This window comes from Panicum virgatum, chromosome 1K (assembly GCF_016808335.1).
Source record: "Panicum virgatum strain AP13 chromosome 1K, P.virgatum_v5, whole genome shotgun sequence".
NCBI classification, from domain to species: Eukaryota; Viridiplantae; Streptophyta; class Magnoliopsida; order Poales; family Poaceae; genus Panicum; species Panicum virgatum.
This window is the reverse complement of record NC_053136.1, coordinates 40,780,295-40,802,511: the sequence shown is the minus strand read 5'-3', so window position 1 is coordinate 40,802,511 and position 22,217 is coordinate 40,780,295. Positions and strand designations below refer to the sequence as shown.

General features: G+C 44.9%; 5 protein-coding genes across 7 annotated transcripts; 1 reads left to right on the top strand and 4 right to left on the bottom strand.

Moving 5' to 3' along the window:
- The first annotated feature begins 1,294 nt into the window (after nucleotides 1-1,294).
- LOC120708246 (nuclear cap-binding protein subunit 2-like) lies at nucleotides 1,295-4,652 on the top strand. Of its 2 annotated transcripts, none has more exons than XM_039993437.1 (8): nucleotides 1,295-1,509; nucleotides 1,586-1,809; nucleotides 2,962-3,100; nucleotides 3,184-3,217; nucleotides 3,452-3,550; nucleotides 3,975-4,037; nucleotides 4,103-4,179; nucleotides 4,306-4,652. In XM_039993437.1, the coding sequence occupies exons 1-8, from the start codon at nucleotides 1,492-1,494 to the stop codon at nucleotides 4,381-4,383; spliced, it is 732 nt and encodes a 243-aa protein (XP_039849371.1). In that variant the 5' UTR covers nucleotides 1,295-1,491; the 3' UTR covers nucleotides 4,384-4,652. The 2 variants fall into 2 exon arrangements, with proteins under 2 accessions (XP_039849371.1, XP_039849379.1); XM_039993445.1 differs by having other exon boundaries at nucleotides 1,300-1,509; nucleotides 3,981-4,037.
- A 177-nt stretch (nucleotides 4,653-4,829) lies between these two features.
- Nucleotides 4,830-5,874, bottom strand: LOC120708258 (E3 ubiquitin-protein ligase Os06g0535400-like). The gene is made up of 2 exons (XM_039993451.1): nucleotides 5,461-5,874; nucleotides 4,830-5,397 (listed from the first exon to the last, which is right to left on the bottom strand). The coding sequence occupies exons 1-2, from the start codon at nucleotides 5,851-5,853 to the stop codon at nucleotides 5,071-5,073; spliced, it is 720 nt and encodes a 239-aa protein (XP_039849385.1). The 5' UTR covers nucleotides 5,854-5,874; the 3' UTR covers nucleotides 4,830-5,070.
- A 1,750-nt stretch (nucleotides 5,875-7,624) lies between these two features.
- LOC120708244 (phosphatidyl-N-methylethanolamine N-methyltransferase-like) lies at nucleotides 7,625-10,374 on the bottom strand. The gene is made up of 2 exons (XM_039993424.1): nucleotides 9,985-10,374; nucleotides 7,625-8,143 (listed from the first exon to the last, which is right to left on the bottom strand). The coding sequence occupies exons 1-2, from the start codon at nucleotides 10,251-10,253 to the stop codon at nucleotides 7,894-7,896; spliced, it is 519 nt and encodes a 172-aa protein (XP_039849358.1). The 5' UTR covers nucleotides 10,254-10,374; the 3' UTR covers nucleotides 7,625-7,893.
- Nucleotides 10,375-12,459: 2,085 nt separating this feature from the next.
- Nucleotides 12,460-14,826, bottom strand: LOC120708243 (60S ribosomal protein L23A-like). Of its 2 annotated transcripts, none has more exons than XM_039993397.1 (4): nucleotides 14,717-14,826; nucleotides 13,914-13,957; nucleotides 13,167-13,524; nucleotides 12,460-12,770 (listed from the first exon to the last, which is right to left on the bottom strand). In XM_039993397.1, the coding sequence occupies exons 2-4, from the start codon at nucleotides 13,924-13,926 to the stop codon at nucleotides 12,686-12,688; spliced, it is 456 nt and encodes a 151-aa protein (XP_039849331.1). In that variant the 5' UTR covers nucleotides 13,927-13,957; nucleotides 14,717-14,826; the 3' UTR covers nucleotides 12,460-12,685. The 2 variants fall into 2 exon arrangements, with proteins under 2 accessions (XP_039849331.1, XP_039849342.1); XM_039993408.1 differs by lacking the exon at nucleotides 14,717-14,826 and adding an exon at nucleotides 14,404-14,456.
- A 364-nt stretch (nucleotides 14,827-15,190) lies between these two features.
- On the bottom strand, nucleotides 15,191-18,176 carry LOC120708237 (protein GrpE-like). Its single transcript, XM_039993383.1, has 3 exons — nucleotides 17,767-18,176; nucleotides 15,962-16,474; nucleotides 15,191-15,730 (listed from the first exon to the last, which is right to left on the bottom strand). The coding sequence occupies exons 1-3, from the start codon at nucleotides 17,995-17,997 to the stop codon at nucleotides 15,500-15,502; spliced, it is 975 nt and encodes a 324-aa protein (XP_039849317.1). The 5' UTR covers nucleotides 17,998-18,176; the 3' UTR covers nucleotides 15,191-15,499.
- Nucleotides 18,177-22,217: the final 4,041 nt, after the last annotated feature.

Sequence of the window (22,217 nt, the reverse complement as noted above, 5' to 3'; positions counted from 1 at the left end):
AAACATTGTTTCAAATTCATGAAATAGTTTAACGGAGAGGGGTTGATAGAATCAAATAATCAAAGACGATGGGAGACTAAAACTGCACAAACAGCAAGCTTCTAACTCCGACAATATCCGTTGCCTATTCCGATGAAAATTGCTCAACCAATTTCACGATGTCGATTTTAATGTGCCTGCATTAAAAGCTTTTAGATCCTTATTGATTCACCTTGGCATGAAGGCTTCTCTCTCTACTTCCATGCTACTACCTTAACGAATGACGTCTTTGCAAACTTGCCTCTATGTCCGCCACTTATGCTGGCCAGTTTGTTGTCACGACCATTCCTTAATGTTCACTGACAACCAACTCCAATATAACGAGCCACAATCTAATTAGAGCTTTTTATTTGATGTGTATTTTCAAATATTAAGCTTTAATATTCGGTTCACCTGTATTAGAGATATCATTCCAATGTATTTTATCTCTTTTCACTTAATTTATTATAACATCTAGCATATTTTTCATACTCTTGCGGTTATGGGTGGACAGAATGCCCGAAACCCGAAACCCATAAAACCCCAGCTCGAAAAGCCCGAACCCTAATTTGGGCTTCAACCTACGGTACCCGAAATTAGTACAGATAATTCGAATATTAGAGACGGTACCCAAAATACCCGAACAACCTAAAAAAACAGCCCAACACAAATATATTTATTCATTGCAGCCCAGTCCACCAAACCAAACCCCTTGACCCTAACACTTAACCAGCCCAACGCCACACCCCCCCTCCCTGGCTCCCCACTCCCCAGCCACCGCCGCCACTACCCCACTGCGCTGTCGCCCGTCGGGACTCGCCCACCGCGCCACCGCCCAGGCGTCCACCGCCTGCCGCCAGTCCGCCACCACTCAGGCGTCCGTCCCCCGCCGCCAGTCTGCCACCGCCAGAGCCCCCTGGGCCATGTTTGGATACATGTCAAATCAAGTTTGCACAAAATGACAAACATCCGCATGGAGTACTAAATGAAGTCTATTTGCAAAACTTTTTCAGCGATGAGTGTAACTTTTCGAGACGAATCTAATGACTCAAGTTTCATCATGATTGGCTACAGTGATGCTACAGTAACCACGCTCAATTATTCACTAATCGTACGGTCAGAGGCCTCATTAGTTAGAGCAACTGCTACAGTACCATAATTGTGGAGTTAATTTTGTAATTAGACTTTATTTAATACTCTTAATTAGTGGTCAAAGTACCAAAAAATTTTCCTCAAAACTTTTTCACACCTCATCCAAACATGGCACTGGCCCCTGGGTAAATTTTAACCCCTACTTTTTACCCCTCTTCTCTGCTCTCTCCAGGTCTCTCCCTCCCGTTGTCCCGACGCTGCCGTGTGGGCCGTGTCTCGTTCCGTTCGCAATTCGCAAAATCGCAAAAAATTCCCCACCTCCGGCCCTTTTCAGTCGAGCGAGCGAACCTAGCACGGCGGCCGCCGCCCCGCTTCCTCCCAATGGCGTCCCTCTTCAAGGTACGGATCCCCGAAACCCTAACTCCTCTCGGACCCGGTTCCCCTCGCGCCGCCGTGCTCACGCGGCTTCCTGCAGGACCCGAGCAAGCTGTCGGCGTACAGGGACCGGCGGTTCCCGGGGACGCAGGAGGAGTACGAGGCGGCGCTGCAGGCGTCGACGACGGTGTACATCGGGAACATGTCCTTCTACACCACGGAGGAGCAGGCCTACGAGCTCTTCTCCCGCGCCGGCGAGATCAAGAAGATCATCATGGGGCTCGAAAAGAACTCCAAGACCCCCTGCGGCTTCTGCTTCGTACTGTGCGCGCCTCTCCCCCCTTCCTTCATACCTTGCGTTTCATTTCCTCTCTGTTCCTGTGCTGGAGCCTGCATGATTGGTTTCGCTGCTATACTGCAATTTAGGGGCCGAAGACCTCGCCCTAGTTTAATTAGAACTGAAGATTGCCTTATGTAATAATCTGAGCTGCTCACTGATGAGTGGTTATAGGACAGTGCCTTATGGAATTTTAGTGCTCTCAGGAACGTGCAAGATGCCCTAGAACTGGAGTAGAGAAGTGCCCTATCTCAGTCTGCTATACCACAGGGTGTTGCAATAGGTTTAATGGAGCTCAGGTGTAGCTCGTCTGCTGGGTACAATATTGCGTGCTTGGTTCTCGGTGACATATTTTCCTATATACAATTGTGTCAAAAAAAATCGTTAATTACCTGTTAATTGTCTGCTTGTTTTGATGTACTCTGTTTTAGTGCAGCGTCAACTTATGCATTGTGTAGGTACAGTGTGATTTACTTTATTAATTTTTATGCGGGTTGGAATTTAGACATATGTTGTGCAGAACTAATGACTTTCGGTGGCTATTTGATATGTATACTGGTGTTTGTTTGTGTCACAGCTATTTTCTTTGCTGGGATGTCAGTTCATGTTCACTGATACATAGCTAGATTTGTTCCCTGTAAGTGGTTGTTGCAAACTTGCAATGGTGTTTGATGGCTTAGTGTGAGGTAACAAGGGTTATGACAAGGAATATGGCATTATGTATATTGAAATCTTGTTAGACTGCTCATATTCTGTATGTGGTTAACATTTTTTTTCTCTGTTGCAAAGTATATCTTTTTTGTTTCCATGCTAGTTTGATGTTGTCGATGAGTGTCATTCTATATTGCTAGGATGAAATTATGCATTTGTCTTTAATTGAAGCCTAGTTTATTGAACATACAATGAGAACTGTAATGTCTTCAGTCTGCCTTGTTCTGGATAAACTAACTGCCCTGTTTGGTTCCTAGAAGTAACATGTTATCAACCATCGTCCATTAATTTGACATTGTATATGCATGTATTCATATCTATGCTCTTCAAGTGATCTGTTTGGAATACCACATTTGTCTAGTTTGATTGTTTAAGTTATATTGGTTATGGTCATGCTTATCCTATACATTTTCATCCTCGGTTTCCAGGTACTACTCCAGGGAGGATGCTGAAGATGCTGTCAAATATATTAGCGGAACAATGCTTGACGATCGTCCAATCCGTGTTGATTTTGATTGGGGCTTTGAAGAAGGCAGGCAGTGGGGCCGTGGACGGAGTGGCGGTCAAGTATTGCCTTGATCTTATTAGTAACAAAATGTATATATGACCTTCTACGTGCTTTATGCTGATATTGTTTCTTTCTTTCATAGGTCAGAGATGAGTACCGTACAGATTATGATCCAGATATCCTTTGATACTATTCAATTACATCTTACTCCATTCTTATTTGACCTATATTATGTCATATTGATACCAGTAGATTTACCCCTTGATTTTTCCCTAAATTTAGCCATAAAACTACACATTGTGCAGTACCTTTTTCTTTTTCTTACTTTTTCAATATGGTGTACCTTTACATGTTCCCTTTTTCTCAACAACTTCACTCTAGTATTCCCAAGCTTCCTTAACGAATCAAACGAAGAGGTGGTTATGGTAAGATGGTTCAGAAGGAGCTAGAAGCACAAAGAGAATTAGTTGACTATGGTGGATCATTTCAACCAAATGCACCACCTCCATGTAAGTCTGGTGGAATTTCTGAAACAGTCTTACTGCTTTTGCTTGATTCGACATGGAATGTTTGCTGGAATATATGAAATAATTTTACTTATTCTGTTACACCATCTTACTGTTGCATAGCATTTTTTACATGGTCCAATCTCTCTCTTTTATTGTAGTGACATCCACTAGCTGGCTACTTTAACTTTTTTTATGTTATGTATTGCTCGTTTACGAAGAAATGTGATATGTTGTATGCTTTCGCATGCTGGGGTGTTTGGTTTCTTGCTATCGGGAGCATGCGTGATGATTCAATCCTCTCTGGATGTTCCCCAATAGTTTTGATCCTTAGTTGGCTAGTCATGGCAATCTAAGTAGATTTTCGCACTGTATTCCAATTTGTAAATAGAGTTTAACCTGATAAATTTGACATTTTTTGTTTCAATGTCAGATGAGAGAGGTGAACGCAAGAGAGGATATGGAGACTCGTACAGGAATGACAGAGGAGGTAACAAATCAAACTTATTCTCATGTTTGTGTATTGTTTTCAACCTAACTTACGACCGTCACCAGATTACCAACGGAAACACTACCGGAATGATGAACGGTCTGCGGCCGAGGGGTCCAGGAGAGCTGACTCAGATCAAGCGGTACTAGCAATGCTGCTGCTCGTTTTTATCATCCAATGCCCTGTTTTTATCATCCAATGCCCTACCCCCTTGGTATGCATCGTGGACCTGAGATTACTGATAAAGCACTCTGCGTTTCTTTTGCAGGAGAAGAATCCTAGGTTCCGAGAGAAAGGCGACTCTGATGAGGAAGAAGACAACTATGACAAGAGGCGCCGTCGCTGAACCTGTGTAACAATTGTTGCTTGCATGCAGTTATTCTGATGCCCGGTTACTGCAGAAGAATCCACAAAATGCAGCATTATCTGTTTCACCTTGCTGTACAACAGACTATGACTTATCCTTGTTGGGCCGGTCCTCTGTCTCGTGCCTGTCATCTGTTAATCAGCATTTGCATGGGATGATGCTGATTTGAGTACGAGATTCTGTGCTAACCGCTTAATGCACTGGAACGGAATGATGTTAGCACTAATTTTTTTACTGAACCCTTTGAATTGTTGCCTCCGTGATGCATCGCCTCTGTGATGCACTAATTTTTTTACTGGAACGTGATGCATCGTCGGCGATCCAGGAGGACAGAGTGCACGAGCAAGTGAAGCGGCACTGCCTCCGCCGTCAGGGTCATGGAAGTAATAAATAAAAAAAAATGAGAACACGAAAACCATATGCCTAGGCTTGAACTCTGAACGGCAGAGGGCCCGTGGTAGTACAATGACACATACTACATGGTTTGTTGCTGTTGGTATCAAAAAGGAATTTACATCATGAGAAACATTTGATTCGAGTGAAATTACACCGGAATTTAAAACTACGAGCTGCAGTTTCGAATTCATTCTTAATTTCCCGTGATCTAAGCGGCATCTCCTCCACTGAAACTACACGCTGAAGAACGAGGCCCGTGCTTCGACCACGTTATGACGCATAGGCTGGCTGATGAGAGCCCCAGACGGCGGCGGCGTCCGCGCTCGGGGCCTCGTCGCCGTAATCCTCGGTGTAGGTGTCGCCTTCCTCCTCCTCGCCGCACCAGTAGTCGTCGTACACCACCGGCACCGGCGCGCGGCAGTAGGGGCACGACCGCCTCACGGACGTCCAGCGGTCGAGGCAGCGGCGGTGGAACGTGTGGCCGCACGGCGGGGTCACGGACGTGGCGGCGCCCACCAAGTACTCCGCGTAGCAGATGGCGCACTCCCCGGTGGCCGCGCCGTCCGGCACCTCCTCGCCCTCGCCCTCGCCCTCGCCCTCGTCCTCGTCCTCGCCCTCATCGTACTCGTCCACCGCGCCGGCGATGCTCCCGGGCGCGACAGCCTCCACGGTGATCGCCACCGCCTTGAAGAAGCTGTTGGTGGCGCTGCGGGCGGACAGTCCGACGAAGTCGTACACGCTGGGCGCGCACTCCGGTGGCAGCCCCGCGGCCGCCACCATCTCCGCCACCCGCCGGAGCTGGTTGAAGAGGACGAAGTCGCCGCTGTCGCACTGGAAGCGCCCGGCCAGCTGGGGAACGCCGCCACCGCCCGCCGCCGCCGGCAGGCTCGTGAGGAAGTCGATCGTGACCGGCGGCATGCGGTCCTCGCCCGGGCGGCAGTCGATGACGGTGTTGAGGAGGAGCGCCACGCCGGGGCACGGCAGCGCGACCTGCGAGATGTGCTGGGAGTAGGCGCCGCCGTCGGCGCGGGCGATGGCGTAGCGAGGAGACATGGCGTCTCGGGTTTTTGCTACGCGGGCGCACCACGCACGATGTCGACGGAGCAGTATGGGGCGGAAACAAAGGAGTTCCACGTCATATAGACCGCCGGGTAGGCGATTCCAATCCGGAGTCCTGGTCCGATTCCGATGAGAAGTCGAATCCGAGGTGTTTGCTGCCCGTGCTCCGGCTCCGGCTCGGGGCACGCAGCCTGCCTGGTGTTGCTCGACCCGCGGCTCGCCACGGAGGTGCTGGGCACGCGGAGGGCAAACGGCATGCCGGCATCACGGAAGATCCTGCTCATCACAGTTCAGGCGTCAACTAACCTCTCTAGCAGTGGAGCGTAGACAGGTAGATCGCGTCCTAGACGGTCTATGGTGTCCAGTGCTTCGGTACCCTGTATTTATAGCCAGCGAGATGCAAGCACAAGGATGATCAGAGGTCGAGGTAAAACCGTAAAAGCAAGCAAACCAGGGGAGCTGCGGAGCGCTTCTAATCTAAGGTTGTTTATTAGTGCATGAGTAATCTCTTTTCCTAATCTTGTGTAAGGATTGACTTTCTTTCGAGACTCGGGGGACAGGGCCGGTGGTTCTAACCCCCGATGGCCGGTGGCGGAGCTAGCCACGAAACCAAGGAGGCTCATTTTCTCCTCCCCTCTCCTTCGTCATCTCCTTTCCTTTCTTTTTTTCCCCCTCCCCTTCTACTTTCTCCTTTATCCTCAAAAATAGTGGGGCGATCCATTATTTGTGAGGATCTAGAACGGCTTGAGGCTTGAGCATCCCTACACCCCCGCTAGATCTGCCCGTGCCGATGGCACATGCCGCGGTAGTGTGTTGTTGTCTTGTAAATTTTTTCCTTCTATTTCAATGCAATAATACATAGCTCTCCAGCATATTCGATGAAGAAAAAAAGCAAGCAAGCCTAGCCTATCCAATGCTCTCTACTACACAGGCCGACCTAATTGGATCAACCTCGTTCCTTTTCGAAGGTCTAATAAACTTTAGCCCTATAACATCAAAAAAAATCTTATTATTTTAAAGTATTAAATAAAGTCTAATTACAAAATTAACTGTAGAACTCCTAGGCTAATTCGCAAGACGAACTTAATGAGGGTAACTAATCCATAATTAGTGGATGCTTACCGTAGTATCACTGTAGCAAATCAAGAATTAACTCATTAGATTCGTCTCACAAATTAGCACCCACATATGCAAAAAGGATTAAATTAGATTTTATTTACTCCTAAATAATAAGATTCCTTTTTATATGACAGAGCTAAAGTTTATTCAAAAATTTAAAATGGGTTTAGTTGCTTAAATTACAAAAGTGAATCAAAAAATTTCATTATCTAGTTATTAGTTAAAAAATATTTATTAAAATACAAAAAAGATTAGTTTACTTTCTATTCATTTTTATTTTTCTTTCTCTTAAAATAAAGGGGCTCTCTTGTTTCGTAATTGATTGATTAATTAAATTCCAACGAAAACCTATATCTATAGTACAGGAAATTCTCGAATATTGTTTACTTCATATAAAATAGAAATTCTAATGACTAGAATTCTCTAAGTTTTAGAATCTTTTAATAGGGATAAACTTTAACCCTGTCACATCAAAAAAAATCTTACTATTTAAAATTCTCTAAGTTTTATTTAATACTTATAAAATTTATTTATTCCTCCAGAGAACAACAGCCATGTCAGTTACCCCAGTCGCATTGGCAACCGTCCCGCAGCAGACGGAGAAGTTCCAGATCTCCCCCTGAATGGAGATCCAGATCCAGCGGGCGAGAGAAGAGAGAATGACATGTGGGTTCCACATCTCAGTGGAACAAGTCCTTTAGACATCAGAGCTTGGAGGAACACCAACAACAAACTAAGCACCCCAAATCAAAAATTCGCACAGGAGCGATAATCTCGTTACTCAAGATCAGATCAGGGTGCCACAGTACTTCGATATAAGGTATAGAAAATGACTGCACATCGCTTCAGGCATCGTCGCTGCCTCACTGGGGGCTCCCAGGGAAGTATCAGCTCAGCTGTGCAACAGCTAAGTGATCAGGAGAGCAGCTTCGCACGGGTGGCAGGGTCTTCCTTGTGCTCGACCCACATCATGAAGACGTAACCAAGACACCACAGCAGCACGTACTGGAGCGGGACCCAACACAGGAGCGCGACGAGGCTGAGCATGCTCCCGACATACTGCGGGTCCTTGATGTAGCCAAAGGGAAACTCTGTCACCCACGGGATCTTCTTCCCGAATCGATTGCCGTAGTAGGTGCCAGACTCGCCAAGCAGCTGGTACACCCTGAAAAACAAACAAAAGGCCTCAGGGGGGCAAGAGCAATTGACCATGCATCCTTTGTATAATGATGAGGTAATGGATTAACATTGAGTACACTGTTGGACTGGTTACTAACAACTCCAGCAAGAACTGGTTGCTTGGTAACCAGATAATGCAACACATTTGGTGGCCAATCTGAGAACATAGCAGAACATACCACATATGTAAATCAGAATGCACTGTGAACTCTCACACGTCCTCACACTATTATAGAATAGAGCAGGCCAACAACCACACTGCTATCCTCATGTGGTACAGTTATATCGAAGATGACAAAAATAATGTGTATAAAGTGAACAGGATATTCTTTGTGGTAATTCAAACAGCAAGATTTTCTGCTACTTGGTTACCATTATGTAACTAATCATACGGTTGGATTCATCTTTGTTACCATCAGCCAGCCACCTATTCTACAAGTTCTGTGACCATGATGGCCGGACCTACGAACTTTGCAAGCACAAACATCTACTAGGGCCTAATCCATGGTGCTATCCACCTCCGACCTAATCATTTAATCGTTCACTTCGGCACCGCCTCACACTCTCACCATCATCCAGCTTGTGTGTGCTCAATACAGCATAGTACGAGATTTCATCTGCATTCTATCCAAAAAAAAATCATCTTCCTAGTCAGCAGTGGCAATTTAAACTTCAGGCCAGGGATTTCCACATGTACTGAATCACCAAGCGACGAATCCAACTGATATTACACAGGCCAGGGATACCCTAATAAATCCACTCATACTTTATAAGGAGTTAGGGCTTGTGCCGCCACACAATTCTACTAGTTCTGTGACCTGAGTGGCGGATCGTTGGCCTCCGCACTACAAGCAGAAGATGTGATCCTGCTGGTATTCTAATCATTTCTATTCAAATCAGCAGTGACAATGAAACTTCAGGGCAAGGATTTTCACATGTACGGAAATCACTGAGCAATGAATTTACTTGATGTTACATGTACAGCATGCCCTGCTAAATCTACTCGCACCTTAAACTGTTAGGATTTCTTCCAGTATTAGGATTGGTTGGCATTAACCTCCTTGTTGGAAAAAGATACAATGAGGCCATTCATATGCACTCAAAGACCAAAATTTCTTATCATCTGTTACAACAATTAATTGCCAAGTCCCACATCTTAGAGCATGTTCTTACAACATTTTCAAGGCTTATCAACCACTTAACAAAGACAAATTTTATAACAAGAACCTGACAACGCAGACAGCACCATGTCACATGCGATTAGTAATAATACTAAGACAAGGAGAATTTCATGAGATGGGATTCCATTAATCTACATTTGTTGAAATTCCTCTTGCATCATTCAAAGAGCATGAAAACATCATTTCACATGCTTACTATGGACTTAGTTGCTGTTTTTACCGGTACACCTAAACCCATAACTGGTAAAAGGGAGCACATGATGGTCGTTTGCCTAATCCACTTACTTATTGATTCATTTGTGGTTAGTTTCAAAATCATACATACCAGTGTTGGATCACCCGATGAAATTCTCTGGTACAAAATTGAGAGATTAATGGTTGCAAGCCCAGACCGAAGTAATAAATAATACCCCCTAAACCAGTGACCTCCAACTCCTACAACTAAAAATCATAGAACAGACTACACCAACAAAGTTCAGCTCTGATCTATCATTCTGAACTTCTTGATAGCCACCAGCTCCCTTCACATCATCTACTATCTAGTAGTCCCAACAGTTCGTAATTTAGTCAACGCAGATGACAATGTAGTGTGATTCCGAAACTGTTGCAAGGCAGCAGCAGGAGAGGGGCCCAACCGGTTACTCACTTGAAGTTGAGGTACTGGCCGACGGCGAGGAGGACGGGGCAGTAGAGCGGCGGGGGCCAGGAGAAGGAGGCCACGGAGGCGAGGGCCAGGAGCTGGAGCGCCTTGAGGGCGTGGGAGACCTGCGCCATGCGGCGGCACGGGTCGGCGCCGCGGCCGCACAGGTCCACCCACCGCTGCGGGTGGGTCCACAGCGCGTAGTAGAAGGGGAACGGCAGCAGCACGCCCACTGCCGCCGCCGCCGCCGCCGCCGCCGCCGCCATGGAGGCCATCTCGCTGGGGGCGCAGCGACGGGGGTCAGGGATTGAGGAGCGTGGGCTTAAGCAGGCAAGGTGCTCGACGGTTTTGCCCGAAGGGGAGGGGCTTTGCAGTGTAAAGTACTTTTCTATTTGCAGTACGTACGGGGAGAGGCGATCCGGAGATGGGCTATGTTTTTATTTAGAGTAAATTGCACCTATCGTACAACAACTTGTCATGCGAGTGCAAATTGGTCCAATAACTTATAAAATGCTCAATTTAGTATAATAACTTGATAGCTGGGTGCAGATTGAGCCAACAACTTAGAAAATGCTTAATTTAATGCAATAACTTGGTAAATTGGTGCATTCAAAGTTCAAACATTACACGAAAATATAATTGCTAACGTCAAGTCACAATAAAGAGTATATTCACGTCGGAACGTATTATTTGACTGTAGATTTAGTTTCGCAATGGACACCAACAATTTTATTCCCAGAATAAATTAATTATGGTTTTATTAAAAATAATATATTATTTAACCACCATTACAACAACAACATATTAAGCAAAGTAGATGAACGTCAATAATTCTTAAATTTTACAAATGGAAATTATTGACGGTGATCCGGTTGTTGCTTTTCAACTATGTACAATGTTTTATTAGTTCAAATGCAAACAAATTTTAGAATTACACCATTAGCATCACTCAAACACTGAAGTCGATAAGAGAGACCCTAAAACCTTAGGTTTCTTCTGCGCTTCTCCTCATGTATTTAACAATGCTCATGTTTGTTTCTGTTTATTTAGCTCATTTTTCCTTTCTAATGAATATATGAGGCTATAAATATATATGAACCAAGCTCCTAAAAGGTATCAATAGCAACATATTGGCTTTTTTAGTTTAACAGTGCATATAATCAAACATATCGGAAACTGTGAGGGTGAATTTTTTAATATTGAATATCAATTTAAATAGTTTTAATTAAAATTAAATTACTATACAAAAATAATTAATGTAAGACATAACATTAATTTCTAAATAGTGAGGGTTTTTATCCTGGCCCAATACATTGCCACATAGGCACGGCACAAAAAATCAATGGTCAAATAATATTTAATAATTTGTTCTAATGGGAATATACTTTTTATTAAGACTTTGCGTTAGTTACATTGTCGTGTAATGTTTGGACTGTAAATGCACACATTTGCCAAGTTATTGCATTAAGTTGGGCATTTTATAAGTTGTTGGACCGATCTGCACCCACCTATCTAGTTATTGCACTAAATTGAGCATTTTACAAATTGTTGGACTAATTTGCACCCACCTGACAAGTTGTTGTATTGTGGGTGCGATTTACTCTTTGATTTATATCATGAAAAAAATTTCACAAAAAAACGAATGTGTGCATGGAGTACTAAACGAAGTTTATTTGCGAAACTTTTTTATGGATGTGTATAATTTTTCGAGATGAATCTAATGAGCCAAGTTTCATCATGATTGGCTACAGTGATGCTACAGTAACTGCGCCTAATAATCCCCTAAACGTACGGTCAAAGGCATCATTAGCTACAGTAGTGCTACAATACCATAGTTTTGGAGGTGATTCGGTAATTAGATTTTATTTAATACCTCTAATTAATGGTCAAAGCTACGAAAAGTTTTCATGAAAATTTTTTCACCCCCTAACCAAACATGGCCATGGATGCGTTCGGCAATGGGCAATGTCCCTGCAGTAGGCATGTAGAGATGGAGATATTTGTGTGGACGAAGCGAGAACTAAGATGAATGGCAACATTTTAGTGGATGTTACATAAGTTTTTTCTTTGTCCGAGAAACAGATGTTGCATAAGAATTAGTGAGAGATTAAGGGGGGCCGGATACGAGAGAGCGAGTGATGGTGCAAGCAGTAGCTAGGGAACCGGCGGCTAGGGAACTAGGCAACAATTTTACAACAAAACATGAAATCAAATTAGAGACATAATTTAGCAAAATCATCTCTGCGAGAACTACAATCGTCAATGTTTAGATGCTGGTAGTCCCAAAAGTAACGGGAATTGCAAGAGAAGAAAAGGGCCTATCATCATCAGAAAATAAAAGGGCAAGCAAAATTATTGTAGTGACCAGGGCAGCAAGCCATGAGGGAACATGGTGGGTTGTGGTAAAATAAATTAGCAGAACCTAAGCTCAAACTCTTTTTCTTGCCATGGATTATAAACACAAAACCACTTAACAGTCGGGAGTTTGAACTGACTTTTGCTTGATTTGACCATGATAAAATACCAGTAGCCTCATATCGCAATAACCACTAACATCCAACAACAAAATTAAAATGCAGAACATTGCAAATTTCCATCATCAGTACCAGTTCACAGGCTTAGCTATGCAGTTCTGTCCAAACAGATACAAGACCTAGCACACAAAAACTCTGAAACTGCAACACGCTGGCACACAAAACTACAAAATTTAGATGATGCCGATCTTGTTGGCCACATCAAGAGCGTCATAGTCTGGTGTAAGCTTCACGTAAGCCTTCTTCTTGCCATCGGGCCTATGAAACAAGTAATGGATCAGATTATCAGTAAAGAAACATCAACTGAAAAAATAACTTGACCTGCGGGGGCAGGGGGGGGGGGTGAGACCGCCCCCACGGCATTTTTTGAGAGGTAGAATGACCTTCTCACAGCAGGCCAAGAAAACCCCCGAACCCCTGCCCCACCCGTACACGGGGGCCGTCGCCTTGTGAGTTAGGCCGGGCTCCACAGTGCTTTGGACGTGGGACAAGCGAGGGAGTTTTTTTAACCCCAGAGCTGAAATTCGCCCCCGAGGGGGATCGAACCCAGGACCTCTGGGGAGTGCCTCCAGCGGTGCTACCACTACGATAAATTACCTTTGGCAAGAAACATCAACTGGGAATTTTGCAAAAGATGCAAGACAGATAAATTACCTGATCAGAGTGTTGACCTTCTTCGCCTGGATGTCATACATCTTCTTAACGGCTGCCTTGATCTTCTTCTTGTCCGCCTTGAGGTCAACGATGAAGACAAGGGTGTTGTTGTCTTCAATCTTCTTCATCGCAGACTCAGTCGTAAGGGGGTATTTGAGGATTTGGTACTGATCAAGCTTGTTCCTCCCAGGTGCACTGATTCTTGGGTACTTGGGGTCCCTTGGCTTCTTGAGGGTCTTGGGCCGGTGAAACGTTACAGATGTGCGGATCTTCTTGGCCTTCCTCTTGGTGGTTCCAGACTTAACAGCCTTGGCAACCTTCAAGGCTTGAGCCTTGCTATCAGCCTTCTTAGGGGGAGCTACACAATTTTTTTTGTAAAAAAAAAAGATGAGATGTTTCAGATTAGAAGAGTAGGTGCATCTCCTAGTAATAAGCAAAGCAATTCAGCAAACAAAGAAAAATAGAGTGCACTATTCCAAGCACATTACCAGAAGCATAAAATAAACAGTAAAGTATATGCTTTTATATCAGTAGTAAGAACTTAGAAAAAGTAGTAAGTACTTAGAAAAAGTAGGGTGACAATGAACTTATGCTAGTGACCACCAAATTTAAATTGCCACTACAAGATTAGTTTAAGATAGCAGATCATTTTTAAGTAAAAATGTGACAAACTGATATGTAGAAATAAGAACACAAAGACAGAACATTAAGTTCAGAAAATAACAAAGGCCAAAACAAATTCTCTACCTTTAGGCGCCATTGCAGTTTCTCAACAGGGCAGGCTGCTCAACCTGCACAAGGGGGAAACCAGGGAGAACATTGGTAAACAAAAACAGGCAAAGGATTGCACCACTAAATTATTAGCAGATGAGGAATTTGAAGTTTTGAACTAACGAAACTAATAAAAACAGGTTTCTATAATAATGCCTATTCGACAAAAACTTTGCTCGTACGTATAAAAGATCATTACACCCACCAGTAAATGATGTAAAAAAGACGGAACGAACTAAATTTCAGGTCAGCTTATACTAATCTGTGTGCAATTAAATCAAGGACGAAACAAATTATCCTACCTTGCAGTCTGCAAATGCAACGGCTAACAAAACTTATATGTACTATAAACAGACGCATGCACTTGCCTACCGAACAACTTAAGGGAAGGCAGAAGATTAGCCACTAGTCCATTCGCAAATGAATGATGGTGAGTAGGTCCTAGAATTGTGGAAAAAAATAATACCACCGCAAGTGTAGCGATCAAGTAACCAGTTGCGAATAGCAGAAATTCCCACGGTCAACTGAAAGAAATAAGGGAACTCTCTAGGCAACACAGTCAATATGAGATTCAGCTAAACAGAAACAGGACCACGCAGAGATCTAGCAGCAAACTGCAAGCACAAACGCATAATCTCTAACAGAGACGGGCAATAAATCCACGGAGACCATGAATACACTATTCCTGCTAAGATTTCGCAGATCAATGCGAAGGAAGACGTGGAATGTGACGATGAGGGAGACGGGGAACCGGAGGAGGAGGCGGACGGGGGGAGTACCTGCTGCGGGATGCGGAGCGACGCCGGCGGACTAGAGAAACCCTAGCGGCTGCTGTTTTGCCTTTATAGAGAAGTGTGGTGGGCGAGTGGCGCGGGCGAGCCGGGCTGAGCCGATATGGGTTTTAGGCCCACTATGGGGACGGCTGGCATTCTTCGTGGGCTGAGCTGGTTTTACGCACACAGCTTAGAATTGACATTGGTGAGACCACTGACCATATTTCCGTAATTCCGTTCATTCACTCCACTTCCCAAAAAGGGAGAAAAAAAATCCCATGTGCCCTGTGCTGTGTCTTGCTAAGGCATAGGCGATCAAATCGGTCAAAATATGAAGCGTGTTTCTTGGTTTGAAAAATGAGAGCTTATAGCTGTGTCCGATTTTCGTTCAAACTTCTCGTGCTGCTCATTCAGACACGGACATTACAGCGGGGTACACAAACTAAACCTTGCGCGAGTAATGAAACGTTGCAAAAAATATCTTGGAATTCAGATATTGCAAGATCCATCACAAATGTGAGCTAATTTACTCCTTAAAACATCATGTTTTTGCATCAATGAATCAAGAAAGTTCCTCTGTAAGAACACAACATCGAGTCATCAACCACGGCCGGTGGAAACACAAATTTGTGGCAATACCAACACCTCATGTCAGCAGCAGTAAGGAACAGCACATGGGCCTAACTCTAGCTTGAACAAATTGGTACTATCATATTGCTTGCTTGGTACAATCCAGAAAAGCATCAAAATTCCTGGACCTGTTCTTCTTGTTCCACAGATTAACCACCACTACTCCGCATCACCATCGTCCCCAGAATCTTCAACCTTTTGAGGTGCCACACTATCTTCAACCTCTGTAGGGTCATCATCCCCAGACTTTTCAGGGCCTGGTCCTGCAGACACCTTTACCATTGCCGGACGAAGTAGTCTTTCCCCAAGTTTGAAACCCTTACGGAATTCCTGGAGGATGATGCCCTCTTCGTACTCTGTTGATTCTTCTCTCATGATAGCCTCGTGAAGCTGAAATGCAAGAAGCAAAAGAAATCATCTTTAAGGATAATTTGTATTTGGAAATCATCCGATGGACAAAGAAGCCTATAAATATTTAGCATTTATGTTGCAGATGTCAAATAGTCAATAGACTCTACCACTTGATTATGCTCAACTATTATCGAAGTGTAATATGGTTTTAAATGGGATATGCCAATGTTAGGATTTTATCTAGAGGCTGTGTTGCTAAGACTAACTTACCATTGGATCAAATGGTTTGCCAACAGTTTCGACGTCTTCAACACCCAACGAATTCAGAATCTCAATAAATTGCTTATAAATGCTCTGGTAGCTATTATTTATTTTCTCCTCCCCCTCTGTTTCCACCTTTATTTGTGATTTTGCTCTTTCAAAGTTGTCAAGAACAGGCAAAAAGCTCTCTATAAGTTCCCCTTGCACATTTGACATCATGTTAAGCTTCTCATTTTCAGTCCTTTTCCTGAAATTGTCGAAATCAGCACTAATCCTTAAGATACGTTCCCGTTGAGTTGCCAGTTCTGCATCTAAAACAGTGATTTTGTTCATAAGGGAGTTTTTCTCATCCTCAATAGAAAGTAAAAAGGCCTCCATCTCAGCAACTTTTGCTTCATCGTCATTAATCAGAGCTTCTTTGTATGACTGCAAGGCTGTCATAATAATAGATGAAGTTTCATCTGTGCTCCCAGCACCATCATCTGCAGCACTATCTCCAGTAACTTCAGTTTCTGAATCCTCCTGCACCATCAAAAATAGTCAAACTATCAGTGCATGGATGTGGATATAATTGCAATAAAAGCAACTTCTTTAGCTTGTATAAAAGCATTCACAGTAAAATCAATTGCACTAATGTCATCTTTGGAGAATTTTCCAACCTAACATAAGAAAAGGTTTTCTTTTCAATTATGTAACATCCACAAAAGAGTAATTGCATTGAAAGTTTGCATCCCTGCACTACAGTACAGTCTGCAATTTAATTATTGTACAACACATTAAGCAAATCAGTACCTTACTGTGTTAAAAGCTAGAATGAAGGCTTTGATCTGTAAAGTTTGAATTCAAAAACCCTCTAACAGAATTGCAAGATAAAAAATTGGTAACGTATTTAGTGAAATTCAACAAATCAATGTACTCAAGCAACTAAATTGTGTATTTTGCTATACCCAAAGGACCAAACAGGACACTAGCAGCTTGATGAATAAGTACGAGTGCATGGGCATCCAGGTGGGTGCGGCTATTGCCATTACACCATTAAAGTGGCTGCACTACTTACTGAATCTCAATATTGATCGAACTTTATAATTTACATTGTAGGTTGCAGTGAGTATGAATTTAGAAGCCTATGGGCTTATGTGGAATATGAATGATAAATTGACATAACACGGATCTTATTATGTCTACAAAAAAAAAAGCTGATGTGGAAAACAAGACTATTTAATTTAAGTATCACAACTGTGCTACATTGCCAAATCAGGATTTTATTGAGGGCCGCATAGCACATAATAGTGGAATCTGACCTTCTAATCACTGATCATTTGATCAAGACTAGCCAAGATCTAGTAGTGGTCGTGAAAGAAGGCAAAATGGAAATGTTCAGACCACAAAAATAATCTATCAAATAGCATGTGTCGACAGGCTTCCGACTGGACATAAAACAATTCAGGAAGGAAGGCTCCACCCAATCTCCCTAATCACAGTGCCTATGTAGACGTAGTTATGTATCTCCTGTTACAAATCAAAACATAGGGGGAGAAACGGACAGCTTGAATACAAATTGCATGAACAGGCTAGGTACCTAAGCAGTTGCTGATTATATAATTGCTAGACAGATAAGATGCAAACATTGGGTGCCCACCGAATGAACAATACGTTGTTCAAATTCATATTTCCTAGTTCAATTCCATACAGGAGGCTAACGATATCCGAAATCTAACAGCTATCCTTCACAACTAAACTAACCGTCCGTTCATCGGATACACAGGGGAACGACGGAGGTTACAGCAGCTACAGGCCGGAACACATCCCCTCACCTGCGTCGCCGTCTGGGCCGCCTCATCTGCCTCGGTGGCGCCCAGGCGCCGGAGCCGGGCCCCGGCGCGACCGAGGACGTGCGGAGCCTGCAGCAGCCGCGCCCGGAGCGGCCGTGCCGGGGCGCGGCGGGAGCAGGCGAGCGACAGGCACCGCCCGCGCGGCTCCCGCGCGGAAAGAGGCGACGAAGGCGGGGGCGCGAGGGCGGCGGCCGTGCGGAGGAGGGCAGCCATGGGCGCGCGGTGCCGGGGGGCGAGCGCGGGTGAGCCGGGGGAGAGGGGTTTTGCTCGCGCGAGCTATCGGATGCGGGGGTGGAGAACGGCGGGGCAGGCACGAGATAACTCTCGCCTGCGGACGGATGGAAGGATCGAGACGGCTGGTTTGTGTTTGCTGGAAGTGAAGTGGAGACTATGGGCCTCTGCCCCGAGCCCAAGGAACTCGAGACAAACTGCACGTGAAATTGACTCACGACAAAAACTGCACGTGAAATTGAAATTTTCAAATAGAAACGGGATTCAACAATCCGCAGCAGGTCGAGTGGGAAAAACCGATGCAGAGTCTGTTAAGGCTCCGTTTAGTTGGTGAAAAGTTGTTGGTTTTGGCACTGTATTACATTTCGTTGTTACTTGACAAATAATGTCCAATTATAGACTAATTAGACTTAAAAGATTCATCTCGTGCTAATCAGTTAGACTGTGTAATTAATTATTTTTTTAACTACATTTAATGGTCCATGCGTATCTCCGAGCATTCAATGTGACGGGTACTATAGAAATTTTTTTAGAACTAAATAGGGCTTAGTGGTTTGGCTGTGATATAGACCAGCCCGACACAAATTTAAAGCGCGGCTAGAAGTTACTTTTTACTTTTTAGAGTATTGGGATTAGACCTCGCTTGGTTGGATCATGCTTATAAACGGGGTTAGTCAGCTAACTCGAGTTTTATGTAGATCCTTTTTTGCTATGGTGAACTAAACTCAATCACATTAGTCATGTACCTTTTCTCCCTAGTCCCTATGATGAGAAGCATCAAACTGTAGGACGCGTTTGGTTAAGGAGCAGCGTGGGATGGAACCATCTAGTCCCGCATTTGCTTCACGAGGGGTCGGAGCCGAGCGATTCCTTCGAGCAAATATTTGCTCTGGATTCGGGATGAACTTGCTCGGCAAAAAACACCGGACGAGCTCGCTCCCGCTCCATGCCGTCTCTTTCCGTCCTTGTGCTCCCTTCGTGACACTGAGAAGTGCTTGCATTTAGGGGGCCGACCTCGGGTGGGGGTTGAGGCCGGTGTGGAGGCGGAGCTCGGGTCGACGCGGAGGCCGATGCGGAAGCGAAGCTCGGGCCCGTGCAGAGGCCGACGCGGAGGGGGAGGCGGAGCTTGGGCCGGGCGGAGGCTGGCGCGAAGACGGAGGCGAAGGCGGTGGAAGTGAAGCGTGGGCCAGGCCACCAGAGGCGCAGAACGGCGTGAAGGTGAAGCATCGGCGTCGCTGGAGCAGAGCTCGGGTGGGAGCTCGCGGAGGGCGGGGACGGAACCCCAGCAGGAGCGCACGCGCCGCTGGGGTGAAGCTCGGGTGGCGCTGGGGCAGGATGAAGGGCAGGGCCGTGCGGCACGAGGGAGGGAGGCCAGCGGTGTAAAGAGGAGTCGTGGCCGAGGCAACTAGGAAGAGAGGAAGAAGAAGATTGGGCTATTGACAAGCAAGACCCACATAACCGTGCTTGATACAGTAATGACATTTTCACAGTTGTTCCTCCAACCAATGAAGAAATGGAGCCGTTCCATGCCTTACACATGTAGTATACAATCATCTCATCCTAAAATCCGGAATGAAATGGTTCCAGCCTACATCGCTCTCCAACCAAACCCTACCTTAGTCTGTTATGGCCTCCTCACATTTCAAAACTACAAGCACTAGACTCGTTGTACAACCTTCGATGGATCATAATCAATCTATATCTAACCTCTCCTTTTTAGGACAAAATATAGCAGCACATGCCAACTAAATGCTCCTAGAACAGCGAAAGAGCCTGTAACCTAATAGTTATAAGAGTCTCGGTAGCACTTGAGGTCCTGGTTTTTTACTCTCTATAGGAGCGAATATTCTGAGATTTAACGGCGTTGTGCATTAAATGGTAGGCGACGTTCCCATTGACAGCGAGACGTCTGTGGTGACTTCGTCAATCTCGAGGATTTGCCGGTTCAGTCTTCGAAGATACTCATAGGGGTAGGATTTGCGTACATGTGTTCATAGGGGTGTGAGTGTCTGAGTTGTACTGGGTAATCTCGAAAAAAATGCTCCTAGAACAGTTCCATCGTACTCTCTTCGTGTTGTTCCACCAAACTCTCTCCGTGTTGGTAAAGGAAGTATTTTTTTAGTTTGTTTTAAATCAAACATTTTAAATTTTGACTATAAATAAATTCTTTTGGTAGGTTGAGTTTGAAAATATGAAAGCGGTGTAAATAGATTCATCTTGAAATGTAGTTTCATAAAAATGTATATTACTATATTTTCTAATTTTTTATAAAAAAAGATAGTGGTCAAAGTTGTTTTGAGACCGTGTCAATGTCAAAATGATTTCCTTTATCAATCTAGAGGGAGTATGAGTTTTGGGGTGTTTCATAAAGTATCAGCGAAATATGCTAGCTTAACTCGACTGCGTCGGCAACATCCGGGTCCACAACCACAATGGACGGCCGAGATAAGCCTAGTGTCCGCAAGGCCATGTGGGTACACATTTCCGAAATATCCTCAATTGCTTACGTTCGAGAGTGGGGCGCGGTACAAAGCACCATCTTAGTTTGCGAGCTAGATTTTGCATCGAATGCTTCAAATAAAATGATATTATCTATCCTTCAATTGTTGCAAATAGTTGCCTTAGCTACGAGAAAAGTTAGGCTGGAACGATTTTTGAGTCAGCATGCTTAGCTACACGCTGGAGGACTTCGCTCGGGATGGAACCAAATACGTGTGTCCACCTTCATCAATTTTGAATTGAATATACGCTGTACTTATAGAAATCATGAAGCAACCCATGTTTAGAACACGAGGAGAACATGTTGCTTTCCAAATCTGCCCTTAGCCCCTTATTACATGGGTGGGTTAGGCACCATGCCATTATTAACGGCGGATAAAAGCAACCCATATAAGGTGGGTTCTGGCAGTGTGGCCCTTTAAATCCATCCCACCAAAAGGATTTGTCTCCAAACCCAGAAACGCCGAAGCTTGACACGCTGGCTGGCCGGAAAGGCATCAACTTATGATGGATACGACGCGAGCTGGATGAACGTCGTGGCCAGGTGCATTTCCAACCTTCGTGTCCGCCGCCGCGCTCGGAGTTCGATTTTACTGTAGCACCGTTAATCACGCGAGCCATCATGCGGACCAATTAAAAAGTTTGGATAGCTTTATCTAGAGAGTAGTAGTGACCCACCCACGTGTGCACCGTGAGGGTGTGGGTTTGGTGGCCACCCACCCAGGTAACCCACCAACCGAGTAGGCACCCGAGTGACCCCCGAGGGCATGTACAAAGATCCACACAGTTGTTCTCTATTTATCACACACAAATAGTTTGTACAATAAGTTGTCTATTTAGCTGTCTGCTAAATATTTAATTTATTATTTGACATATTGTAACAGCCCAGGGATTGTTAGGCTGGGCCAATTTGGTCTGTTACTGTAGTAGCGGGAGTGGGTTTCGGGTACTGTAGCAGCAGGGGCACTGTAGCTGCGCGGGATTGATCCCATACTGGTTACGGAAGGGAGTGCTGCCCAACTTAAATACCAGCCCAGGGAGAGTTAGTTAATTCCGGATCGATCTTTTTGCGCGAATCGAGGACGAAAGCGCAAGAGAATTAATTAGCAGGTGTGGTTTACTCAACGTGTAGAGTAAATTTTAGCCGTTCTTCCGGGCCAGGTCGTTATAGTGGTATCAGAGCCGACTCTTGCGGTTTCACGCCACATACGGGCAGAAGTGCGCGGGCATGAGCACGAGCGTGTGGTCGGGCGCGTGTGGGCACAGATGCGCCGGCACTGGACGCACGGACGTGGCACAGGGACCGTTGGCACTGAACGCACGGACGTGGTACGTGGTACATGGGAACGTTAGCACTAGACGTATGGGACGTGGCCAAGAGAGGATATCCTGTTATTTAGGTTGGTCTAGTACTCGACGGGGACGTCGAGTCCTAGGGGGTGATTGTAACAGCCCAGGGCTTGTTGGGCTGGGCCAATTTGGTCTGTTACTGTAGCAGCAAGGGGTTTCGGGCACTGTAGCTACGCGGGATTGATCCATACTAGTTACGAAAGGGAGTGCTGCCCAACTTAAATACCAGCCCGGGGAGAGTTAGTTAATTCCGGATCGATCCTTTTGCGCGAAGCGAGAACAAAAGCGCAAGAGAATTAATTAGTAAGTGTGGTTTACTCAATGTGTAGAGTAAATCTTAGCCGTTCTCCCGG